This window comes from Eurosta solidaginis, chromosome 4, assembly GCF_040869045.1.
Source record: "Eurosta solidaginis isolate ZX-2024a chromosome 4, ASM4086904v1, whole genome shotgun sequence".
Taxonomy (NCBI): domain Eukaryota; kingdom Metazoa; phylum Arthropoda; class Insecta; order Diptera; family Tephritidae; genus Eurosta; species Eurosta solidaginis.
The window spans coordinates 226,565,117-226,588,164 of NC_090322.1; the positions used below are offsets into that span (position 1 = coordinate 226,565,117).

General features: G+C 36.9%; 1 protein-coding gene across 4 annotated transcripts in view; it reads left to right on the forward strand.

The window, feature by feature from the left end:
- if (inflated) overlaps positions 1-23,048 on the forward strand; it is a 175,750-nt gene that overhangs the window by 83,053 nt on the left and 69,649 nt on the right. For all 4 annotated transcript variants that reach the window (XM_067784916.1, XM_067784919.1, XM_067784917.1 and 1 more), the window contains exon 3: positions 11,688-11,812. In XM_067784916.1, the coding sequence (XP_067641017.1) occupies positions 11,688-11,812 (125 nt within the window). The remainder of the gene's footprint in view (positions 1-11,687; positions 11,813-23,048) is intronic.

A 23,048-nucleotide genomic window follows, 5' to 3' on the forward strand; every position in this document is an offset into this window, starting at 1 on the left:
AATTATACTTAAATAGACACTGAATTATCTTGAAATGATCACAGGAACCGTTATGAAATGATCTCGAAACCAATATAGAAACGTATCGAAACTATCCCGAAAGTACGCCGTAATTATACAAAAAATAATTTATAAACTCTCCTGAAGTATTGCCGAATTCGCATAAAATAGTTTAAAACATATCCCGAAATTATACCGCATACAATCCAGAAATTATCAAAAAACAAGTCCCGAAATGGCTCTAACTAACGCCAATTAATGCCAGTTAAGCATTGATCTCAATGAAATCGTGAAACCATCCGGATATCATACCGAAATAGGTAACGAATTATCTTGAATTGATCTCCAAAACAGTTCTACTATCATAACGAAAAAATTTCGAACTTATTCGGAAATTGTCCAGAAAAAATTCCAAATAGTTGTGAAATTATCCAAAAACATCCCAAGCACAACCACTCAATTAGTGAAATAATAGTCTCTTGAAAGACCCGTCCCCGTTCTGTCAACAAAAACTCTGTACACAGCAATTGTTATCTCATCTGATAACGCCATGTTAAAGTTGACAATTCTTTTGCCTGCAACAAAGGACTTTTATAGCGGACTAGAGGAGAGGCGTGAACCAAAAACGAGTATAAAAAGGTAAAAGGCAAAGTTGAGGAAATGAAGACGAAGAAAAAAGAGAATGAGATGGTTAAGTAATTCTATTCGGAGGCAGAAATTAGAATGTAAATGTAGAAGTAGATGAAATTGGAAATAGAGAGCAAGAGAGAAGAGAAGACAGAGAAGGATATGAGCGAATAGAAATGGGGTAAATGTGGGCGATTAGGCAAGATCTAATGAATGAATGAAAAGTAAAACTAATCCCTAGAGGGCATCTTCTTATAGTCAAAATCTCTTTTTATTGTACATAGAAAAATTTAGCTCATCGAGCGACATCACAATAAAACCAACTTTGAATGCTAAATATAATATTTAAAACATATGCATTTTCTACACATTAATATTTATATACATACATACATGAGTGCATATACGAATATCAACGCCACCGCTACCAACATCATCCGTACAGAGCCCCTGTAGTTTTAGGCACTTTGTTGCACGTATTCCTATGTGATATCGCTTGTTCAACAACCAGAACGTGAGGGACGCACCAACGTTTAAAATATTACATGTGCCCAATGCGCGCAGCACTGACAAACAAACACACTTCATAGCATACAGAAGTTAGTCTAGTCATCGTGTAGGGATCCCTTACATGTGCTCAACATCCGTTCGTAAGTAAATGCACCGTGAATGGAAGTAGAACTCAACACATCAAAAAAGACACACACAAAAATACAATAAAAACAAAAAAACAAATTGAAAACTAATGAAAGAAACGGGAAGACACTAGACGATAGAAATAACATTTGACTAAATTTTAGGAAAACTTATTTTATGAGTGAAAGGACATTAAAGTGATGGTATGTTGGGAGCACGGAACTAAGCATAAACATATGTATGTGTATGACCTCTTATGTTTGTGCTTGCATGGATGTGTTTGATTGTATGACCCATTACTACAGTCGTTAACGGTTTAAAATGTAGACTGCAATTAGTAAATGTATGCATCGGAAATTTGGTTCCTAAATGTGGAAGCTTAAACGGATGGTTAAAGGAGTTCCTGCAGATAATGTTTGCTATCCAGATGTTACACAGAATAAGCGGTTTCCTGGGCGATGTAGTGAGGATATTGGTATTGAGATTTTGGCCACTTATTTCTTTAAATCAGCCTGACCTTCCGGCGGCACGCGGGCCTTGAATACTTAGCTCTAATTTAACTAAATTAATGGCGGCCGTCGTGGTGTGGTGGTAGCGTGCTCCGCCTACCATACCACAAATATTCCTCAATTCTTTCAATTTCCAATTAATAATTAGATTATGTTTAAGGTAAAAATATTTTCGAACTTTACTTTTCAGAAGACCATATTTATATCGACGTGGTTAATATCAAAATGAGGTCGTTTTAGAACGAGCATTCCAAAAATTTCAAGTACACTGCCACAAACCAGTAAATTTTTTCGCCTGATAACTATTTTATGAAGATTACTTTAACCATTTGGGTGTGTGAAGCGAAGTGACCTCAGATTTCTTTTCAGTAAGTCAAAACATTAGGTAGGTCCCGTGCAACCCCCAAAAATCCTTGAAACCCTCCAAAAATTTTTGTTATGTGTCAGCACGGTCTGCGATTTTCATAATTTCAGAAAATGAGGATTTCTATATTTGACCACATCCACCAATCCCATTGTTGGGGACTCCCAACATTTTAAAACGGTTTCTAGAAATATTTTAGGGGGTGTTCAAGCTAAATGAACCAACGATTCGGATTCACTACATCTGCTGCATTACCTTGGATCAAAATAAATAAATCAAATAAAATAGAGGCGTAATTACTAAGTACTTCTGAAGGTCGATGTGCAAACAAACACACGTACGTCTGGAAAACCAATGTTTTTAAATTTACTAGAGCTCGTCGAGGGGTCGGAGATAAACCACGACAAATGTAGTTTTACCGGAAACAAATATTTTTGGTCTTTTTTGGAAGTGCCTTGTCGGTAATCGTAGATTAATTGGTTTGTTATAGGCTAAGTAATTGGCTGCTTATGGGTATCGACGGCTTACAAGGTAGGTAGGTTGAACTGGCCGGTCCATGAGGACCTCACATAGACTGATTGAGTCCATAGTGTTATCAGACGTTTGTTTTAATGACCAAACTGAAAAACCCTATCAAAAACCAGGACCTATGTTATAAAATAACTCCGTTCTCTTGGCAAATACCAGAAGCTTCCTAGGACTTAAGCCACTTGCTGCTTCTAGATTTGACAGCTCTATCACTCCTAATAGCTGGAGTCTTAGCCTGGCAAGTGCAGGGCACGAGCACAGAACGTGCTCGATCGTTTCCTCCTCGGCTTACAAAGGTGTCATTGATTTTATAATGAAGTTCTATTGGCAACTGTTTAAAGACCACTGAGTCATCCTTAACAAATCGTTAATACGCCTATTAAAGGCTTACAACACTCCGATAAAAAACCGTTAACTTTTCCATAAAAAAGCTATATATTTTTGGTAAAAACCCGATAGCCTATCGATAACATATTGTTATTTTTTCGATGAACAAACGATTTATTTTCGATAGTAAATCCATAACGAATTGATAAATTTTTGTTAAAAAATCGATTACTTTTCAACACTAAATAACTTTTTCAAAACAAATCTATAACATAGCGATAAAAAAATTGATATCATGCCGATATCATTCGATAGCAAATTCAAAGCTCTTCCGTAGTAAATAGATAAAAGCTCGATAGTGAATTGGATACACTTTTTGCAAGCAAATCAATTACCTTTCGATAAAAAATCGATAACATTTCCATTGAAAGTGGATGACATGGCGATAACAAATTGATAACACTTTGATAAGAAACGATTACTCCTCGATAACAAATCGGTAACTCTTCGGTAACTTTTGGACAATAATTTGATGATATCCTTTCCTTTCCTTTCCTTTCCTTTCCTTTCCTTTCCTTTCCTTTCCTTTCCTTTTTTTTCCTTGCCTTGCTTTGTGGGCTTAGTCAAAAACACATTTCACCTTTACTATATGAAAGTGTTGCTGTTTATAACAAGTTTTACCATTAACGAAAAGTAGCAGAAAGTATTTGGATATTTTAAAAAAACCTAGAAAATTAGTTACAATAGGTGTTAGAAAAAATCAATTAACTACGTAAATGACTTGGCATAATATGCAGAAATGTGAAATTATTTTTTATGCCTCCTTTCAAATTTAGCTAATAAATTTAAATTACTGGCAGAAATAAGTGAAACGTATTTACTTTATGGGTGACTGTATGGTTGAATACTTACAGCAGCGAGCACGAAAATAGCCCCCCAGCGGATTAGGAGGCTTAGAATATACCCGCGGCAGGTATGTCTGCCGTGAGAGGCGACTAAACGACCTTCAAGGGGCTGCCAGCGCAATTCATAGCTACTCCAACCCAATAGCCAACCTCATCTACCCGTGAATACTGTTTCCTTAACAGTCGAAGCTCTGGCGAACCCAAGTGCCTCATGGATTTAGGGGGTGGGAGGCGGTACGGCCTTGAAGGTTTCATGTGGTCATGCTAAATCATTTCCGAGATGGTCGGGCTAGTACCTTAATGGTGCTTGTTACCGGAACGTACCGGATCTGCATCCGGCAAAGGACAATCATCATCGAAAACACTGTCCATGGCCTTCGGGGAGTGTCCTTTTAGATACAACAACACCATAAACAACAACAAAAACAACACGAAAATAACAATTTATATTAAATTTCCCCATAAAATTTGATAAGTTGTTAGAAAATTTTCAACGTTTTATTTAATTTTCTGAGTACGCTGTTTTGTAGCCCAATAAGTTTTTGTCTAAAAGAAAACAAGTCGAAATTTGCAATGATTTTTGGCCATAAAGCTAATATTTTTTATATGGAAAAAATCTGAAATATCTTTCGCATTTTCGTTAAACTTTCTTGAATTTTGGAACTTCTTTGAAAACATTTTTTGGGATAAATTTGCATAGTTTTAGTTACAAAGTTTATGAGAGTTTTTTCTAAAATTAATGAAAATGAAAAAGTAATTAATTGGCGAAATTTAATAAAAATTTCCACTTCTATTTTCGTATTCGCTGCTGTACCCTCACAAAACAAAAAGCTTTCCTTGTTATTTTTTGCTAATTTCTTGCTATTAATAATTGTATTTTAATTTGCCACTTAATTTAAAAATTATTCATGATATTTAAATTGACTTGTGGGCAGCAGTAACTTTTAACCATGACTTCATACAAATCTATGAGATCATTAACGAATCATTATTGCTTAACAAGAAACTTGAATGAGTTGAAAAGTTACGTCAAATTTCGGTACACAAATAAATATGAAATATGGTAGATAAATAATTTGGTTTTGTATGCCATCTGGCCATGACTAATATGCAAATGTTGCATGTAATATTAACAAACATAAATATGTATGTACATACGTACAGATGTATCGACTTATAATCGAATATATTGAACAAATGCTATAATGACAGCACTGCAAGAATGTATTGACTGTAGAAACATTCCCCCCTATTGATGTATTTGTTTGTTCAAAAGCACTGATTAGCTGAATTGTCAAGCATAATACTGAAAAATCTTCGCAAATTGACAACTGATAAGTAAAGTATAGGTCAAGGTAAGTAAAAAAAAAAAAAAATAATAAAGAATATTAGAACATGATTTCGAAACAGCGGAAATTACTGTGTGAAGCACTTGGCACAGTGACAAGAAAGACAGAACATGAATAAGATTATGTCGACGGAAAAAATAAATAATAATAAATTGTGTGTATACCATTATATGTATACTTAGTAGGAACAATGGAAAATAACACTACACTCTTGAAGACCTGGAATTAATCGAAATAATTAAAGAGGAAAATGAGAAAATATCACCCATATTCTAGCGCTCAGTGACTGACAATTGTTATAGTTTGATTTTCATTAAAACATTATAAATTATAGGAGGAGTTGGAAGTTTTTATAAGAACTGTCAATCATTTAGAGCCCTCATATGGGTTTATATTTATTCACCAGTACTAAATATTCTTTTATTTCTATGTCTCATATTCTGAGTGGACCGACAAATGCTTAATGACATAAATTAAAGAGTGAAAAGAATCACAATAAATCGTGGAATAAATAAGTATTCTAGCAGATCCGGCACACGTTGTTCTGCTCAAACTTTGGTTTATCTGCATAACTTTTAAGAAGTTTTTATCTCTTACCCTCCCTCTCCCTCTCTCCCTCTCTACTTTTACTTATTCTTTCACTCCCCCCTCTGCCTTTCTCTTTCTCTACGTCTCTTTCTCAGCCCAATTGTTAACTCCACCTACGCGGGGGGAATCTTGTTACAAATATGAATGTATCATACACAAATTTAGCAGGCGAGGGTCTGGCGACCCCAAGTTCCTCATGGAATGACCTAAAAGGTTCGATGGTGTCATATAAGTCGTTCCCTAGATGGTCGGGCTAGTACCTTAATGGTGCTGTGTTACCGGATCGTACCGGATCTGTATCCGGCAAAGGACCGTCAACATCGATAACACTATCCAAAACCATCGGGGAGTATCTTTGTCGTAACAACAAAAGTATCAACTTCTGCTCTTAGCTGCCGGTTACATATATGTATGTATGTGAAATAATCCCTCTGCTTCAAACTGCTGGTTATGTGTATGAAATATTCTCCGTTGCTTTGTACATAAGTGTGGCTGCTTTCTTTAATGTGTACATGTACATAAGTGTGGCTGCTTGCTGTTCTTGTTGTTGTGATTATTTACTAACAACATAGTGATGTTAATATTCGCGGCAATATTGAAAACGTATCGATATTATTATCCGACGATATTTGACAAAAATCTTGCATTCCTCTTCGATTGGCCACCAAAAATTTTTTTTAATGATCCCGAAAACTAAGGTGGCGAAGAAAGCATCAAACCTATGCCGAAAGAGTTCTAAATTGATCTAAAAAACAATCCCGTAATGATCTTGAATCCAAAAACGAAGTTTTACCAAAAACCAATGCCGGAAACCGTCCAAAAACAGTACCGAAATATTGCGCAAATGGTACCAAAAAATACGGAGATAGTCTCAATATGAAAACGAAACACACCCTAATAGTTCTGAAATCATACTGAATTAGTTCCAAAATGATCCCCTAAAACAAATCCGAAATGATGCTGAAGTGGTTTTAAAAGAATATATCATCTCATGAATATTCGCATATATCTCGGATATATGGCGCAAAACTCGAAAATTAATTACTAAAAATAATTTTATTTACGAGGTTTATATGGCTCCGAAACATTTGCGAGTTTTGAGTTTTTATCGTTAATAATAATAATTTGGCAGTTTCAACTCGCAATAATAAAATTGTATGCTAAAAAAATTATAAAACCCTGTAGCTGTAAAGGGACTGAATCATCTAAACTTTCGACAATATCATCAAGTGACTAATTACTTTTCCCACCCAAACCTACTCACATCACACTTAATCAATTATGCTATGAGGTCAGCTGTGAAACTAATCAGAAAATTATGCCGCTCGTTATGACTAAAGTAGCAACCAAAATAAATTCGTCTTATAATAAAATTTAACAGTGGCCAAAAAAATATTAAATTTGCCTCATTATGTACGTGCATGTAATAAGATACAGTCGCCCAACCCTTGTTCGGTTATGACTTGGTGCGCTGTACGGTCAGTCAACAGCGCCCTTGACATTGGCAAACAAACAGATGACGGCTGCTTTCAATTTCATACAATTTTATGCTGGATTAATATTTATGAAGAATAAAAGTATATTGACTTATGAGTAAATAAATAAGCAAAAGTCAGTGAAAAACTCCCTTCAAAAAAAAAAATGCTAGCAAGTATGGTGTAAAATACCAGTGTTTATTCCCTCGTCCCTTGAGATGCTGCTAAGCAAATCTTTCACATTTTTAATTGAAAGGGATTTATGTTGATGTGAGCGATGCATACGTATGTAATCTTTATTCATTTAATCAGTTATTCTTTTATTTATTCACTAACCAGGGATCGAAAATAACAGTATTATAAAACAAAAGAAATCAATCAAAAACAAGTAAAGGTGTCTAAGTTCGGGTGTAACCGAACATTATATACTCAGCGTGAGCTTTAATTGTACATTTCATTTCAGATAAATTACTTTTCGACATAACACGTGGCACCGCCCGTTTAAAAAAAAATGTCTCCCCATTTCCTCTTACAATAAAACTTGATAAGTGAAATATCATTGATTCAAAACTATTTTTTGCTAAGTTATAGCTTATTATTCTAGTCTACGACCCTTTTAAACTTGTCTTATTTCTAAGTTGCCGTGTTCTTTAACCGCTCCCGTCCATTTTTACTAGAAATATTTTCTGCTAAAAGGAAAATATATGTACACAATTCCATTATGATATGTTAATTTTTCAAGTTATGGCTCCCGAAACATAGAAAATGGCTTAGTCATAAAAGGGGCGGCGCCACGCCCATTTTTTAGATTTGAAGTTTTTCCTATTTATTGTTATAAATCCACTTGGTAAATGAAATACCATTGATATAAACCTTTTTTTTGCAAAGATATAGCTTATTTTATTCGTCAACGACCCTTAAAAATCTTTCATATAAAAGTGGGCGTGGTCCTTAACCGATTTCGTAAATTTTTCTTCAAAGCATTTCTCATAGTAAAGGCAACCTCTCTGCGAGCTTTGTTACGATAGTTTTAACGATTTTTGATTTATGATTAATATTATTTGTAAAATTGATTTTATCACAAGTGGGCGGTGTCACGCCCGTTTTAAAAAATTTTTTCAAATTTTTATCAAGAGTCTCAATATCAGTCCACACGTCAACTTTCAACATTCTAGGATTATTATTTGCTAAATAATCACGTTTTTTAGTTTTCCAAAATGTTATATATATAAAAAGTGGGCGTGGTTATCATCCGATTGCGCTCATTTTCAATATCAATCTATTCTGGGTCCAGATAAGCTTGTGTACCAAATTTGGTGAAGATATCTCAATATTTACTCAAGTTATCGTGTTAACGGACAGACGGACCGACGGACGGACATGGCTCAATGAAATTTTTTTCGATACTGATGATTTTGATATATGGAAATCTATATCTATCTCGATTCCTTTATACCTGTACAACCAACCGTTGTGTGCTTTGCACATAGGGTATAATAAGGGTAAAGATTTGACTTGATTTTTTTTCAAAATGTTTAAAATTTTAAAAATCTGAAATCACTTCAAACTCGTTATCTGTACATACGTATGTGATACACTTACCAAATATTATTGGTCTAAGTCGAATAGAAACAGAGTCTTAACGATTTAAAATGAACTCACCCCAGAAGACACAACAATTCAGAAATTATCTTGAAATGGTTCCGATACAATCCCTAAAATACTCCTGAAGTGGTACCGAATAAAATTTTGCATCACTGCCGAATCGATCCCACAGCAATCTAAAATAACAACAAAAACAATCCGGAAATATCCTGGGTCCATATCCGCGATCGAAGCCATTTTTTTTAATCACAATAGCTCCGAAATGGTGAGTCGGATTAATGAAATATGTGAACTAGGGACAAAGCATACACACTAGAACCCTATTATATATATATTTTTTGTTTTAAGTTTGATAACACCATTTTTATCGGTTGAGTGAAAATAGATGTCGATCTGTTATCGTAAGTGACGATACGGTCTCTGGTTATATTCATAAGTTGATGATGAAAGTCCCGGAAGTGATATCTAAAACTCCCCAAATTTTTACAAAATAGTCCCGAAATAAACCTGGAAACACTCCCTAATTATCCCATTATTATTCTTAAACAATGCCGAAATGATCCTTGAATTATACTGAAAGTCAAGCCTTTGTTATCTTGAAAATGTACCGAAATGATTCCTAAAAACCCTTGAAATGTTCACGAAATGATCCCTCAAGTTGGACCCAAATAGTTCAAAAATTACCCCAGAAATAGTCCCAGTCCAAATATAATTCTCTGAACAATATTGAAATAATTTCCAAATAATTCCGAATGCAATACCGAAACCGACCGCAATAGTCCCGAAAACAATTAGGCAATAGTCCCAGAGTGCTAACGAAATATGCCGGAAAAGATTTCTAAACCAACCCCTCAATCATATCAATTGGCCAAAGGTATTCCCAAAACTACCTCGAAACCAACCGAAATTATACCGAAATATCTTCGAAATAATACCAACATGCACTCGATCTCGTTTCGATGTAGTCGAAATAGTAACAATATAATATTTAAAATGAACCAGAAATAATTCAGAAATGATTCCGAATACAATTGTCCAATATCCCGAATATTTCCGAAAACAAACACAAAATAATTCCGAAATTATCGGGAATATTATAGAATATACCTCAAAACCTATTTCGAACTATCTTCGAAGTAGTACCAAAAGTGCACCTGAACTCGTTCTCAAATTTATTTAAATGATTCGGAGATAGTTTGAAAATGATGTTGAAATAGTTTTGAAATAATGTCGAAACCAGAAGTGAGTATCGAATCTATTCCGAAATAGTCCCGAATATTTGACACATACATATATATACCAAAGAAGAGGGACATTGTACTGTCCATTTTCTTAAAATTGTTAGACCTCTATTTATGTAGTTTATAGGCTTATTATTATTGGTCAACAAAAAATAATAAAAAATAACTGTTTCCAGAGAGCATGCAGTAGATCCTCCCAGACTGCGGTCTATCTTGAAAATTTCATCAAAATCCGTACAGCCACTCAGATTGCGCCTCAAAGACGATTACAAAATATTTAAAAACTTACTGCGTCTCCTTCAAAAAAAAAAAAACAAAATACCCATGATCCTTCAAAGCAAATATCTGGGCATCAAGACGTCCAAACTTTCGGTGGCGGTATTCATAACAGGCTCGCTTATTCTGTATACGGTACTTTTTGGAGTGTATTTTTTTGTTTTAAAAATTTATCGATGATTAAATTTTGGTTTAATTCATATCCATTACGATCTCTGCCTCATCACTCATTTATAGACAGTGTATACTTACGTACGTATGGGTGCATTATCAATGTATTTGTTAAGTGAATGCGGAAGTAGAAATCGGCATCATGCCACATGCAGTAAGGGGCAACATGCTGCGTTCTTGCAACAGCATCCTAACCAACATAATAAAATAGTTTTTGTTGCTTTCAAATATTCAAACCCTATATAGAAGGGGGCGTTTGCAGCTTTAATTGCGATTTTATGCAATTGCTTACTAGCACGCTAGACTTCCCTTTATCTTTGTTACTTGGGCGCGCTCATACACTTTTATATGTTAATCTCTATAGTTTGTGCCCTTTTTGGCATCCGTCAACTTTACAACACTACTATTCATACATCCCACATCCCTCTCTGCCGTCTTGAGCTTCGATCTCTCTATGACTTTGTTTTATTGGCGGCAACTGTTAGTGACAGCTCTTTGAGCTCTGAGGAAGCATTTAAGTGCGTCTGATGAATTACTCTTGTCCAATTGAAAACGTCAACGCCAATTGTTTGTTTGGTTCGCCGTCTGCTTGGTCGCGCTGTTAAGGGCAGCGGCTGCATTGTAAATAAAATCACAAAACCTGCCATTGATTGAACTTTGGCGTATTGTAAGCGAAAATTAAAAAAGTGGAACGCTGTATTTGTATTTTTTGCTATTTGAAACATATATGTATTTGTGCAAAAATTAAGTAGTCATGAGTAAATTTTGATAAATGATTTTAAATCGAGAATTTATTTTCTATTTTTGTTGCATTAAAAATTTCGCACTCACATGTTTGTGATTTGGCAGCACTCAGAGAACCAGGGGTGCGGGTTTTTGGAACAATTTCCGCTGTTTTTGTTCCTAATGTCTTTGTAATTTTCTCGCTTGTTGTTACCGTAGTTATGGTCAATAATTTTAATTTTATTATCAAGTTTGCTTATTAAGTTGAAATTAGTAAAAATTATGTACGTGGTTCTGTTTGTTCGCTAAAGTTCATTGCTTTGACAAAATTTTAATTTCTCCTCTTCTTTTCATTCGTTTTAGTTTAATTGTTGGCGCTCCAAAATTCGATACCTCCGCATACCAACAGGGTGTGGTTGAGGCGGGTGCCGTTTTCAAGTGCGGCATGATTGACGGTGACTGCAATTTGGTGAAATTTGATTCTTCAGGTAAGTGAGTGACCTTTGAAAAAAGAAAAGAAATAAAAAAAAAAAACTATAAACAAAAAATAAAAAAAAATTAAAAATATTAAATTAATTTAAAAAGGGGACTTTAGTAGCTTGTTAACTCCATACGTGGATTAAGTCAAAAACCATAAATAATAACAGAATTTGTGCTTTTGAACTTTGACTTTTAATATTTTTAAAGTTCGTACCGTATTATTGTGCTGGTCCATACCAAGACGTTACATTTTCGTCATAAGAAATTTTAAGTAAATTTACAAAGTTTATTTTACCTCTGAACCCAAAATAAAAATAAAATAAAAAATGATAAGCACTTCCTTTATATAAATGGACAAAAATCAGCAAAAAATATCTCCTTATATAAAGACATATTCTTGCTAAACTTTGATTTTTAAATTTTGACATAGAAATTGCAAAAATATTTATGTAAAAATATAAAAGTGGAGCGCACATTACTGGGATTGGAAAGTTGTTAGGAAAGGAGATATTATTAGTCAATCATTTGCGCTCCACCTTTATATTTTTACTTCTCATAAATATTTTTGCAATTTCTATGTGAAAATTTAAAAATCAAAGCAAGAATATATCTTTATATAAGGAGATATTTTTCGCTGTTTTTTGTCCATTTATATATTATATATTTTCTCCTTTTCTTACATTTTCTCGCTGTCTTCCAGCGCCATGTCTTAACCTATCTGTTAAGTTTTACGCTTGTAGCTCAATGAGAACTTATATAAAAATCAATCCCAAAATTCCCTCCGTTCCGTTTGATTTTTCTAAATATCTCAGTCCGCACGCCCCCTAGCGAAACTTTTTGTATTTTGTCATCGGCTGTCATTGACCTCTGAATTAAGCTATAAATGTTTAGCCTCTAGCTAATCAAGAAGTTACTTCAAACCCGGTTTCAAATTTCCAAATTATTATCTAATTTTTTCGATCCGTGCGCCACCTAACGGAATTTGTTTCTCCTTTTGTTCTTTTGTCACGGTGTCTTAACCTGTCTCTGAGGTTTCATGTTTGTAGCTCAATGAGAAGTTACTTTAAAATCGATCTCAGAACACCAAATTTCCAAATTCTTATCTAAATATTTCGATCCGTGCGCCACCTATCGTAATTTTTTCTCCTTTTCTTAAATTTTCTCGGCATCTTATCCTATCTGTGAAGTTTTACATTGTAGCTCAATGAGAACTTACATACAATCAATCCCAGATTCCTTCTGTTTCGTACGATTTTTCAATATATCTCATCCCGTGCGCCCCTAGCGAACCTTTTTGTATCGGGTCATCGGCCTCTGAACTAAGTTTGAAATTTCAAGTCTCTAGCTCATCGAGAAGCTACTTAAAACCCGGTTTAAAATTTCCAAATTATTATCTATTTGTTTTCGATCCGTGCGCCACCTAACGGAATTTGTTTCTCCTTTTGTTCCTTTGTTACGGTGTCTTAACCTATCTCTGAGGTTTCATGTTTGTAGCTCAATGAGAAGTTACTTTAAAATCGATCTGAAAACACCAAATTTCCAAATTCTTATCTAAATATTTCGATCCGTGCGCCACCTAACGGAATTTTTTCTCCTTTTCTTAACTTTTCTCGGCGTCTTATCCTATCTGTGAAGTTTTACATTCTAGCTCAATGAGAACTTACATAAAATCAATCCCAAATTCCTTCTGTTTCGTACGATTTTTCTAAATATCTCATCCCGTGCGCCCCCTAGCGAATCTTTTTGTATCGTGTCATCGATCTCTGAATTAAGTTTGAAATTTCAAGTCTCTAGCTCATGGAGAAGTTACTTAAAAGCTGGTTTGAAAATTTTCAAATTCTTATCTAATTATTTCGATCCGTGCGCCACCTAACGGATTTTTTTCCTTTTGTTGCATTGTCACGGTGTTCTAACCTATGTGTAAAGTTTCAAGTTTGTAGCTCAGATTTGTATGACAAGCGGACAAACATTCAACCGGCCTAATATAAAGGAAGTAATAAAAAGAGCAGTGACGTGCTAGGCGACAGCTTATCTCTACAACTGGGCGCTAATACTCCGCATAAAGGAGAGAAATTGAATGCTGAGTATTTGTCAAATACTCAGAGATCTGAGCCTCCTAAGAGACATTCGATTAAGGGGACAGCGCCTCCCAGGCGCCTAAAGGGACATTTCTGCCAGCACTAACAAGAAATCCGACGCATAGGAACTCAACCGTTTGAACCTGATGAGCATCAATAGACCGTCAGCCCCATCCACGATGAGTCAGCAAAGTCCTATGGCGAAATGCTCTGTGAGCTTCGTCATCGGAGTCCAATATGCGAAACTCGCAGTTAAGGAAAGCAGACTCCCGTGTCGCATTTTTTTTCGACTGTATTGAAACTGCCAGTTTCCTAGGACTTCTGTTAGACGATATTAATAGCATTTTGTGACTGATTGCATCTATTGGATGGGGCGAAGTACTGTTTCATGAAGTAGATGAACTATGTACTAGGTTAGAGTAGGTTAAAGTGGTTGCCCCCTGAAATGTGAGGGACACACTTACGCCGGCTGGCCTATTGTGATACCACTGTGTAGGCTATAGCCCTTCCTCCTTTAGATGTGTAAGAATTTGAACTAATTTATCCTTCTGATGAAGCTTAGAATATATTTCGATTTCCGCAGAGCAAAGTTCTGCTAAGCAGTCGACGAAATACTTATTCAGACATTCCATACGTATACTGGCCAGAGCAGGGCATCTACAGAGGAAATGCTCGATGCTTTCTATCCCCTCTCCATCCCTGCAGCTCCGAAAAAAATCGTTAGTTGGAATTCCCATGCGTTCGCCGTGTATTCCCATCAGGCAGTGGCCTGTTTGTATCCCGATCAGTGGAACTAAAGAGAGACGGTTGAGGTTAATGAGGAGCCTAGTTCGATTTACATTTATGCGAGGAAATGTACACCTCGCATGTGGGTTCCAGCGTCCATCTGGAGTTTACCTGCTTGGTGAAAAATGATGTGAGCCAGTAGAGAGGATCGATGTGGTGTAATCTATTTGACTTAAGTATTCGGGAATGATTCCCAAAATGTTGGTATGGCCGAATCTGATGTGCCTCCAGGGCAGAATAGCGTTCAGCCTCACTGCATTGCAGCTTGATTGCAGTTTGCCATACAGGTCTACCGGAAGGTGGTTGAGCATGACTTCTAGAGCCTTTGTGGGTGTGTACGGGAGTGCCTCTGAAATGAGTATTGATGCTGACCGCTGCACCCTGGTCATCCTCGACTATGTACTAAGAGTTGGGTAAAATCGAAATGCTTGCATGGGAGTCGCGCGCAGCTGATAAGATTTGAATGTGTAAACATATTTTTTTATTTATAACTCATATAACCTAATTAGCTGTGTTTCTATGTAGTATCCACCTAAAAAAAATGTATAATTTGTTGCCAGATGATGTCTATTTAAAAGTTAAACAAAAGAATAAAAAGACTTTACACTTGTAATCTTTATGCCACCTTTGTTTCGTAAATAGCGTATGTAATTAGCGGCAGACGCATAGCGCGACTCAGTTGCATGCCACACACGCTACATAATGCCACATACTGTGGCATTTGACATGAAAGAGCTTCTACTCTTAACAAATCTTTTTTTTGTTTTTTTTTTTTGTAATTTTATGTTCATTGAAATTTATGGGCTGAATCATGTGTTATGCGGCGCATCGCAAGCTAAGAATAAAATCCTATAATTTACATTTTCACGCCACCTTACGTGACGTGACGTCGAGCAAAGACATCTTCATCTTCAACTTCATCTGTTGCGCGTTGGGATCGCATGTAAGATTGTAAAAGCTACAAATTAAATTGTGACTATGTATGAAGCAATAAAATTCCAAAAAGAAAAACTCTAAAGTGAGAAATTGAAATTGAAAGAAAGCTTTCATCTTCATTTGCCATGGTCGTGGTCGCGGTTGTTGTGGCGGACGCGTGCATGAACGTTTGCACTGCTGCATTATTTCAGGTGTGAGAACACAATGGTCATACAAAAACACCACATACATATGTACATCGGTGGGTATAAAAAGTCAAATACATACCTACTTGCATTCCGTAATGGCAACTTAGATTTATGTTATTACTAAAATAATAAAAATAATCAGAAAGTAAAAATCCATAACCGCCCACATGGCATTAGAGTGGCGCGACGCGTCGTGCCGTGCGCACGTCCCACGCGCTCTGTATAATTTGATGATACCCACACTAAACAAGCTGCTTGCATTTATCTAACTACTTGCATATAAACATATTTTCGATATTTTAAAGTTAAAATGCCAATAAAGCATATCAAAGCGATCTCAACGCGTATCGACACATTTTGTAGCGGTTGGCGGCTTATGGCCGTTGGCCCTCATGCATGGGCGTAACGACTTGTTGGTTACCGTTGAAAGCAACTTAAGCAATCTTATACGTTATGTCCAGTTTAAACAAATGCAGCTAGAATGTAAGCGCATTTGTGTGTGTGTGTGTGTGCCAAGAAGCACATAAATTTCTTATTTGCAAACAACTGCACAAATCATAAATATTAAAAAAATGCTTATGCGGGTAAGTCAAGCAAAATTGCCGCTCGTTGATTTGTTGCACATTTCCATTAATGCACTCTGGTCATTGGCAACAGCAGCAACAACAAATGACTGACGAATATTAGCTACTGCACAAACACCATCACTTTACCGCGCGCACCAAGACTCTGCGGCTGGTCATCATCGTCGCCACCGCATCGCTACCGCCAATTTGTGGCGAGGTGCGGCTGTTGCCATCATCACGACGACTAGCGGCATCAATAGAGCGCGCGCGCAGCGAATGCGCAAATAAAATTATACGCTTTGTGGTAATGCAACAATTGCTGGTTAGGAGCTTTACGCCGCCATTCAGGCAAACAGATGCCGCCACGTTAAAAGAAAGAAGAAAAAATGTAAACAAATGAATAAAATGAATAATTCTAATTTGCGGTAAGGAGAAATGTTATATTACACGTAGTCAATGTTAACAGAAATTTACTAAATATTCATATTCGCCTGAAGACGGAAGAGTGTAACTTGAGCACGGCTCTGAATGCCCACACCAATATTATATTTCCTGTTTCCTAAGTCACGTAATGTTTTGCCTTTCGCCGAATTACTCGGCAATTTTTTCTCCGGTATTATTTCCATTCACCAATATTTCATGCTGCATCTCTCTTTCCTCTCTGCGCTTAATGCTCTCTTACATCGGCCGAGGCTTCTATATACAAAGTGGCCGTGTAAGCAGAGCATCGCGACACTTTTTATTGCCCACATTTTCTTCTGAGCTCTCTGGAATCCTTTTGGGATTGATTTAGAAATGTGGTCCCACTGCTTGGTTGCATAATTAATCAGCAGTTTTGTTAGCAGCTCTCTTACACCGGACGTGGATTCTTATATCCAAAGTGGCCCTCTAGGCAGAGCATCGCGATACTTTTTATTGTACAAATTTTCTTCTGAGCTCTCTGGAATCCGTTTGGGACTTGTTTAGAAATGTGGTCCCACTGCTTGGTTGAAGAATTATTCAGCTGTTTCGTTAGCAGATCCTTCCCCGGAAAAATCCTTGCAAAATTATCTGTGACTGTGGCTTCCTAGTCGAAGCGGTTCTTTCCTGTACAATGAGTGAACAGGCATTGAAGACTAATATGATCTAAATCGCAGTTGAAAATAATGCTTTCCAATGACGGGCAATCACCAATCACCCCAACGAAAGCACAACAATTAAAAAATAAAAGTGATAATAATTTTTTGCATGATTTACTTCCGAGGAGATCCATGCTGAGCTTCGCTTCCAATTTATATCGTGCTCCTTTTTTAATTTTTCCTAAAAATTGGCGGAACGGGACCTTGATGATTTGTACCGACCCGAATGAGGCAGAGGAATTTTCACTGAGAAGCTTTGCGTGGTAGGAACACACTCAGAAGGTTTGCAAACCACTGCCGAAGAGCGACCTTGCTTAGAAAAACTTTTTTCCAATTGAAAAAATGTCTCTAAATTTTCAATGTTACTTTGCCCGTGAATTGAATCCACGACCTACGGTGTGATAGGTGAAGCACACTTCCACCGCACTACGACGACGGCCCGAAAGGTCACAATATGAATCAACGAATACCGTGATTCGAGCTGATATACATTGATGACCAAGGGTCGTTGTTTATTGCGATATCTAGCAGCAAGCACCTATAGTGGAGTTCACTAACTTTTTTAACGATTTTCGTGATCGATAGATTGGAACATCGATAACATAACGATTTCGGTATTCAGTAACCACTTTCCATCGATATTCGGTACACTTTGATCTACTACTGTAGCATAATCATGGAAGATGATATTAGGATTGACATCGATATTAGTTGGAACTCCATTATAATAGCACAATCGTTTTGGTGAGCAAAAAATCGTGTGTTAAAATCTCGGTAAATCGCATCGTTAAAAATTCGTTAATTCTACCACGGGCCTCACAGTCAGTCATAGCATCGGGCGATTTCTCGAAGCTGTCATTAAGATTTGCTCTGCCATTTGCTCATTATAGAGAATATAACAAGACCGTGTTCTTATCAAAGATGCCATCTATTAAATTCATGGGGACCTAAATGCATCAATTTCAATTTTTTCTCTGATATATCACACAAGCACAACTGGGTATATGAATTGAAAATATAAAATCTTTCAAAAACACGCAATACGGTAAAAATAAAAAGTATTGGAGCGTGTAAGTGCACATTTCCATAGCAATCGCATAAAGTGCGTAGAAAATTTATGTTGAACATCTTGTCGATACACAAGTCTATGGAACGGCATGACACGGTATGGTGTGCCTTGCTATGTTCCTAGGTGCCTGCCCGTGCTTTTTGTTCTTTGTTCATCTGCATTGATTTTGCAATGAGAATTATGCCTGATGATTGTTGTTGTATGCAGCTAGAACAGTGCAGCATAACATGCAAACTAGAATTAAATTTTCAACACTTGGTATTCATTCTGCGGACAGACAAGTGGGATGGCAAATATAGACAGACGGAAGCTTGCCTGTATTGGAACGTGCATTTTGAGGATGCATTGCAGCGCTGCAAATCTTGGCGTTATGGAAATCGAATTTCATTCAAGCAGTATGCCCGGCACTGTGAACTCTATAACATGGTGGGAAACGCAAAATTAGGTAAATGAAAAGCCCAAAGATTGTTGCTCCATGAATCTTCGGACAAATGCTGGTAGTATTATACTTAGTTCTTCATCAATATATGGGATTTGCTGTGCACTCAACTTGACTTTGGCATATTTCATGCAGGCCAACTTTCTCCCAGCTCTAGTATAGTTCTGTTAGCGCCAGTTACTCCCCCTTAGACCGCAATCGCAGACACTGTTCGTTCTCAAATATCCTTTCGGCATATACAAATTTTTCAAGTGTTCTTCGTCTGTGTCCTCTACTTTTCTCACTTTCATAGAGAGGGAATGTTAGTTAAAATTATTGGTGAATTTGGCAATCGAAGTGACAAACTTTGGCTGGATGCTAGTCCTACTTAGTCATTTCACCTTGTTTATCCGTTCTCTAAAAATATTCTTGGAGTTTACAGTCCCACCTAACGTGAAAAAAAGGCTGTTGGGTTGAGAATGGTTGCACTGGTCTATCAAAGCCTCACATAGTCTGTTAGTGTATAAAAGTGACAGGAGAAAGGAGTCATATCAGAAGATTTGCCATCAAGCTGCACATCATTTTACCGGGGAACGCTGAAAGTCTTCTTATAAATTAGTGGGAAGTTTGGAGTCCTCTTCTAGTATATAGAATAACTTTGTGGTACTTTATATTTCGACAAAAAATACCCAAATTAAAATCAGGCGGAAGAGAGAGAAAATTGTGGGTGAGTCACTGACAGATTCTTAGTGGTTAGGAATCGACGCTATGTTAACAGTTGAGCCACCAAAAACGCCAGCGTGAATGGCTCAGGCTGCCAACGACTATGATGAGAGGAGAACGGTAATATCACATCTAAAAAATTACAGGCAACCGGGAAACCATCACCATCACCTTTCACCTAGCTGTTCCCAGACAAAAGCGAAAGGTTGGTAAGGAGCATGCCTCAAAATCTAAATTAAATATGGTAAAACAAGTGAATGATTTTGGATTTGAGCTTAAGAGTGCTCTTCTAAATCCATAACACCTCGAATAATTGTCCAACTGGCGTATTGTGCAAGAGGGTGGAAGAAAAAAATAAATTAACTGTTCCATGGATCTTGCGGGATAAGACGAAGTACTTGCTGTCATCTAAGAAAGAATCGGCTCAACTGAGTCTATTGAACCACCACAGAATTCGAGTCTTCGATGGTCTTTGTTCTTTTGGAAACCAGAATTAACAGCGTATTGATATCAGATTAGAAATCGAACAAAGAATAACTCTTGCCAACAAATGCACCTTTGGACTGAGTAGGCTATTGAAAAATAATTCCCCCATCGACGAAAAAACACATCTCTGTTTAAGTCTATCATACCTGTTTTGATAAATGGCTCGGAATCATGAACGGTGGGATCGAAAAACATGAACATAATGCTATGAATAACTTACCAAGAGCTTGACTGGCTAGGTCCTTTTATGCGAATTGATGAAGGTTGTGCGGCTCAGAAGGTTTACCTTAGACCCCAGTATTTGGAAAACCTCCACATAGTTGGGTGTGGCTAGTGGAGGAAGACCTGACCTCCCTTGATGTTTGAGGTTATCGGGCGCTTTTTAGCATACTGTGGATTATCCGAGTTTTACGTTGAAGGAATCACAAATTGTGTCTGAATACATCGAGGTTGACTGCTGTTAGGCCGAAAAGTCGGCTAAGATCCGTAAGCCCAATCTTCATTGTCATCAGCGGTGGCTCTGTTGCTTGTTGCAATAACCAATGTTTCTTTTACCTATTAACTAGCGAATAAACCCTGTCTTTTTTACAGCGGTGTCATTTCAAGCGCAACTGAACGGATTTTGGGGAGCAAAAGCTGCGATATTGCCTACAGATATCACGTTCTGTAAGGCTTTCGCAGAGCGTTTGCCTCTATAAAAAGTTTGTGAAACTCATGTGTGTTTTAAATGATGCTCTCTGGATCCAATTTTGAAGCACACTACTGGAGTAAAGTTTTATAAGACTTTAAAGCCAGCCCAATCAAAATCCTATAATGGCAAGTAAAAGTTCAATAAATTGTCCCACTGTGCAACATTTCACTGTAAATTCGACAGCGGCTGTGACTGCGAACTATGCGCAAAATATTTTAAGTTACCCGTTCACAACGTTAAATACGCCATCGAATCGCGTGCAGTGCATTCATCTGCGTATTACATCGAGATTTAGCATTGCAACGCGAAGATCAGCAAGGCAGTTGGCACTCTCTTCGAACATTTTTCTTTCTTTTGTAATGGGCTATTTTTATGAATGTGGCTTTATTGCTGCAATATATTCTTTCCGTTGTAGTTAATTCTGCATCGTTTTGTTTTTTTTTTACATTACTTTTCGCTTGCGGTTTATTACTATAACTTTGTACCGCAATCAGCGCATAATCGGTGCGAGGCAACATGCAAATCCGACATTCAACTAAAAGCGCTATAAAAATGCAAATTCATGTTTATTAGCTGCACTCAGTGCACACGCAACTCATAGTAGATGGGAAGCGGACGCACGCCCCTCTCAACACACCACTCACTAGCCAATGCACTGTAGAATCTGCAAGTGTAGCGCGCATGAGGTGATTGAAAAAAGGCAGCGGAGGGATTGAAACCTGTCTGCGACAGATGTTCACATTTTGCGCGTCTGCGGATGCTGCGCTATATCTGGCGCATTGACTTTCTGATTATTGACTGCATTGCCACGACTTGCCTCTTGTTTGGCTTGTGCTTTAGTTGCTGAAGTGTTAATGAAATTCTTGAGTGCGCGCCATTGCTAAGGCGTTTAGCTTGCGGCGCGCGGCTTTCGTCTTAAGTAGCGGTTGCATATTGGTACTTAACATTGAGAGTTTGTGTATGGCGCGCGTTAATTCACTTTCGGTTGCATTTGCATCAAGAGCTCTATAAGCGCTTTGTTGTATGTTTTGTTATCGTTAGAGCATGTTGTACTTACATATATAAGTGCTTAATGTACGCAATGTATAGTCATTCAATGTCAGCACTGGCGCGCTAAAAAAAAATGTAAGTAAAAAAAATAACAAATTACATGCATAAATATTTACCGCAATTTATAAATATATTCCTTAATATGAATTTATGTACATGCGCGTTTTTGTTTTTTTATTTACGAGTATGAGCTGCGCTTACGCCTGCAAGGCAAAGTACGGGTTGTGTTGATGAATGGGTAAGCGCATGCGTGATTGTCAGGCCAGACGCCAAGCGCGGTCGCGGTCGTGGTCGAACAGGCGCTACCGGTGGGCAAAAGCATATCTCAAAGAACTGCAATGGCTGATTCACTGAGCAGAAAATATTAAGTAAACATTAGTAGGTATAGGTGGGTAAATTTGTAGGTGCGCACACCATGTATGTTGTCAATGACGTAAACTACGTGCAACGCATCACCAATTGCGCGTGTCGCCAATTGCGAAATCGGTGCGAATTGATGCGTCGCGTCAGCGCGGAATATGGTCGACATATACAAAAAACCTATTATGAGTCGCCCTAGCAATTTCTTTATTCATCAGCTCGTTTTTAGTCGATTTTATTCACTGGTTGATGCAATATAAAGGAAATGCGTAAGCGCATGCGCAAAAGCTCTGCAAAGAAAATAAAATTTAGCAATGAAACAAATATATGAAAAAATTTATAAATGCATATGATATTCGCATTTCATTTAAAAACTTGATTATCATTTTCTTTTGTTTCTTAATTCCGCTGGTTTTATTGCTCATAATGACTGCTCATAAATTTGTCTCTTCCTTCCTGTCCTAAAAAAATACGGATATTACGAATAACAAAAAAATATATATATGTAGAAGGATTAAGTAAATGCTTTATACGCTTGAAAGGTAATGCTAATGAAGATGTATTTTGTATTATATATTTATTTTTGTAGTATATATGTATGTAAATTTGCACCAAAATTTTATAAAAAGAGATGCACACTATCATAAATAATAAATGTTTGCACATAAATTTAGCTGCAATTAGAAGATAGTGCTTTTTGTAAAAACATCTTAGGTCTTTTCCAGTTCATGAAATAAAAATTTTCTTCCCCACCTTCAATACAGATAGGGCAGAT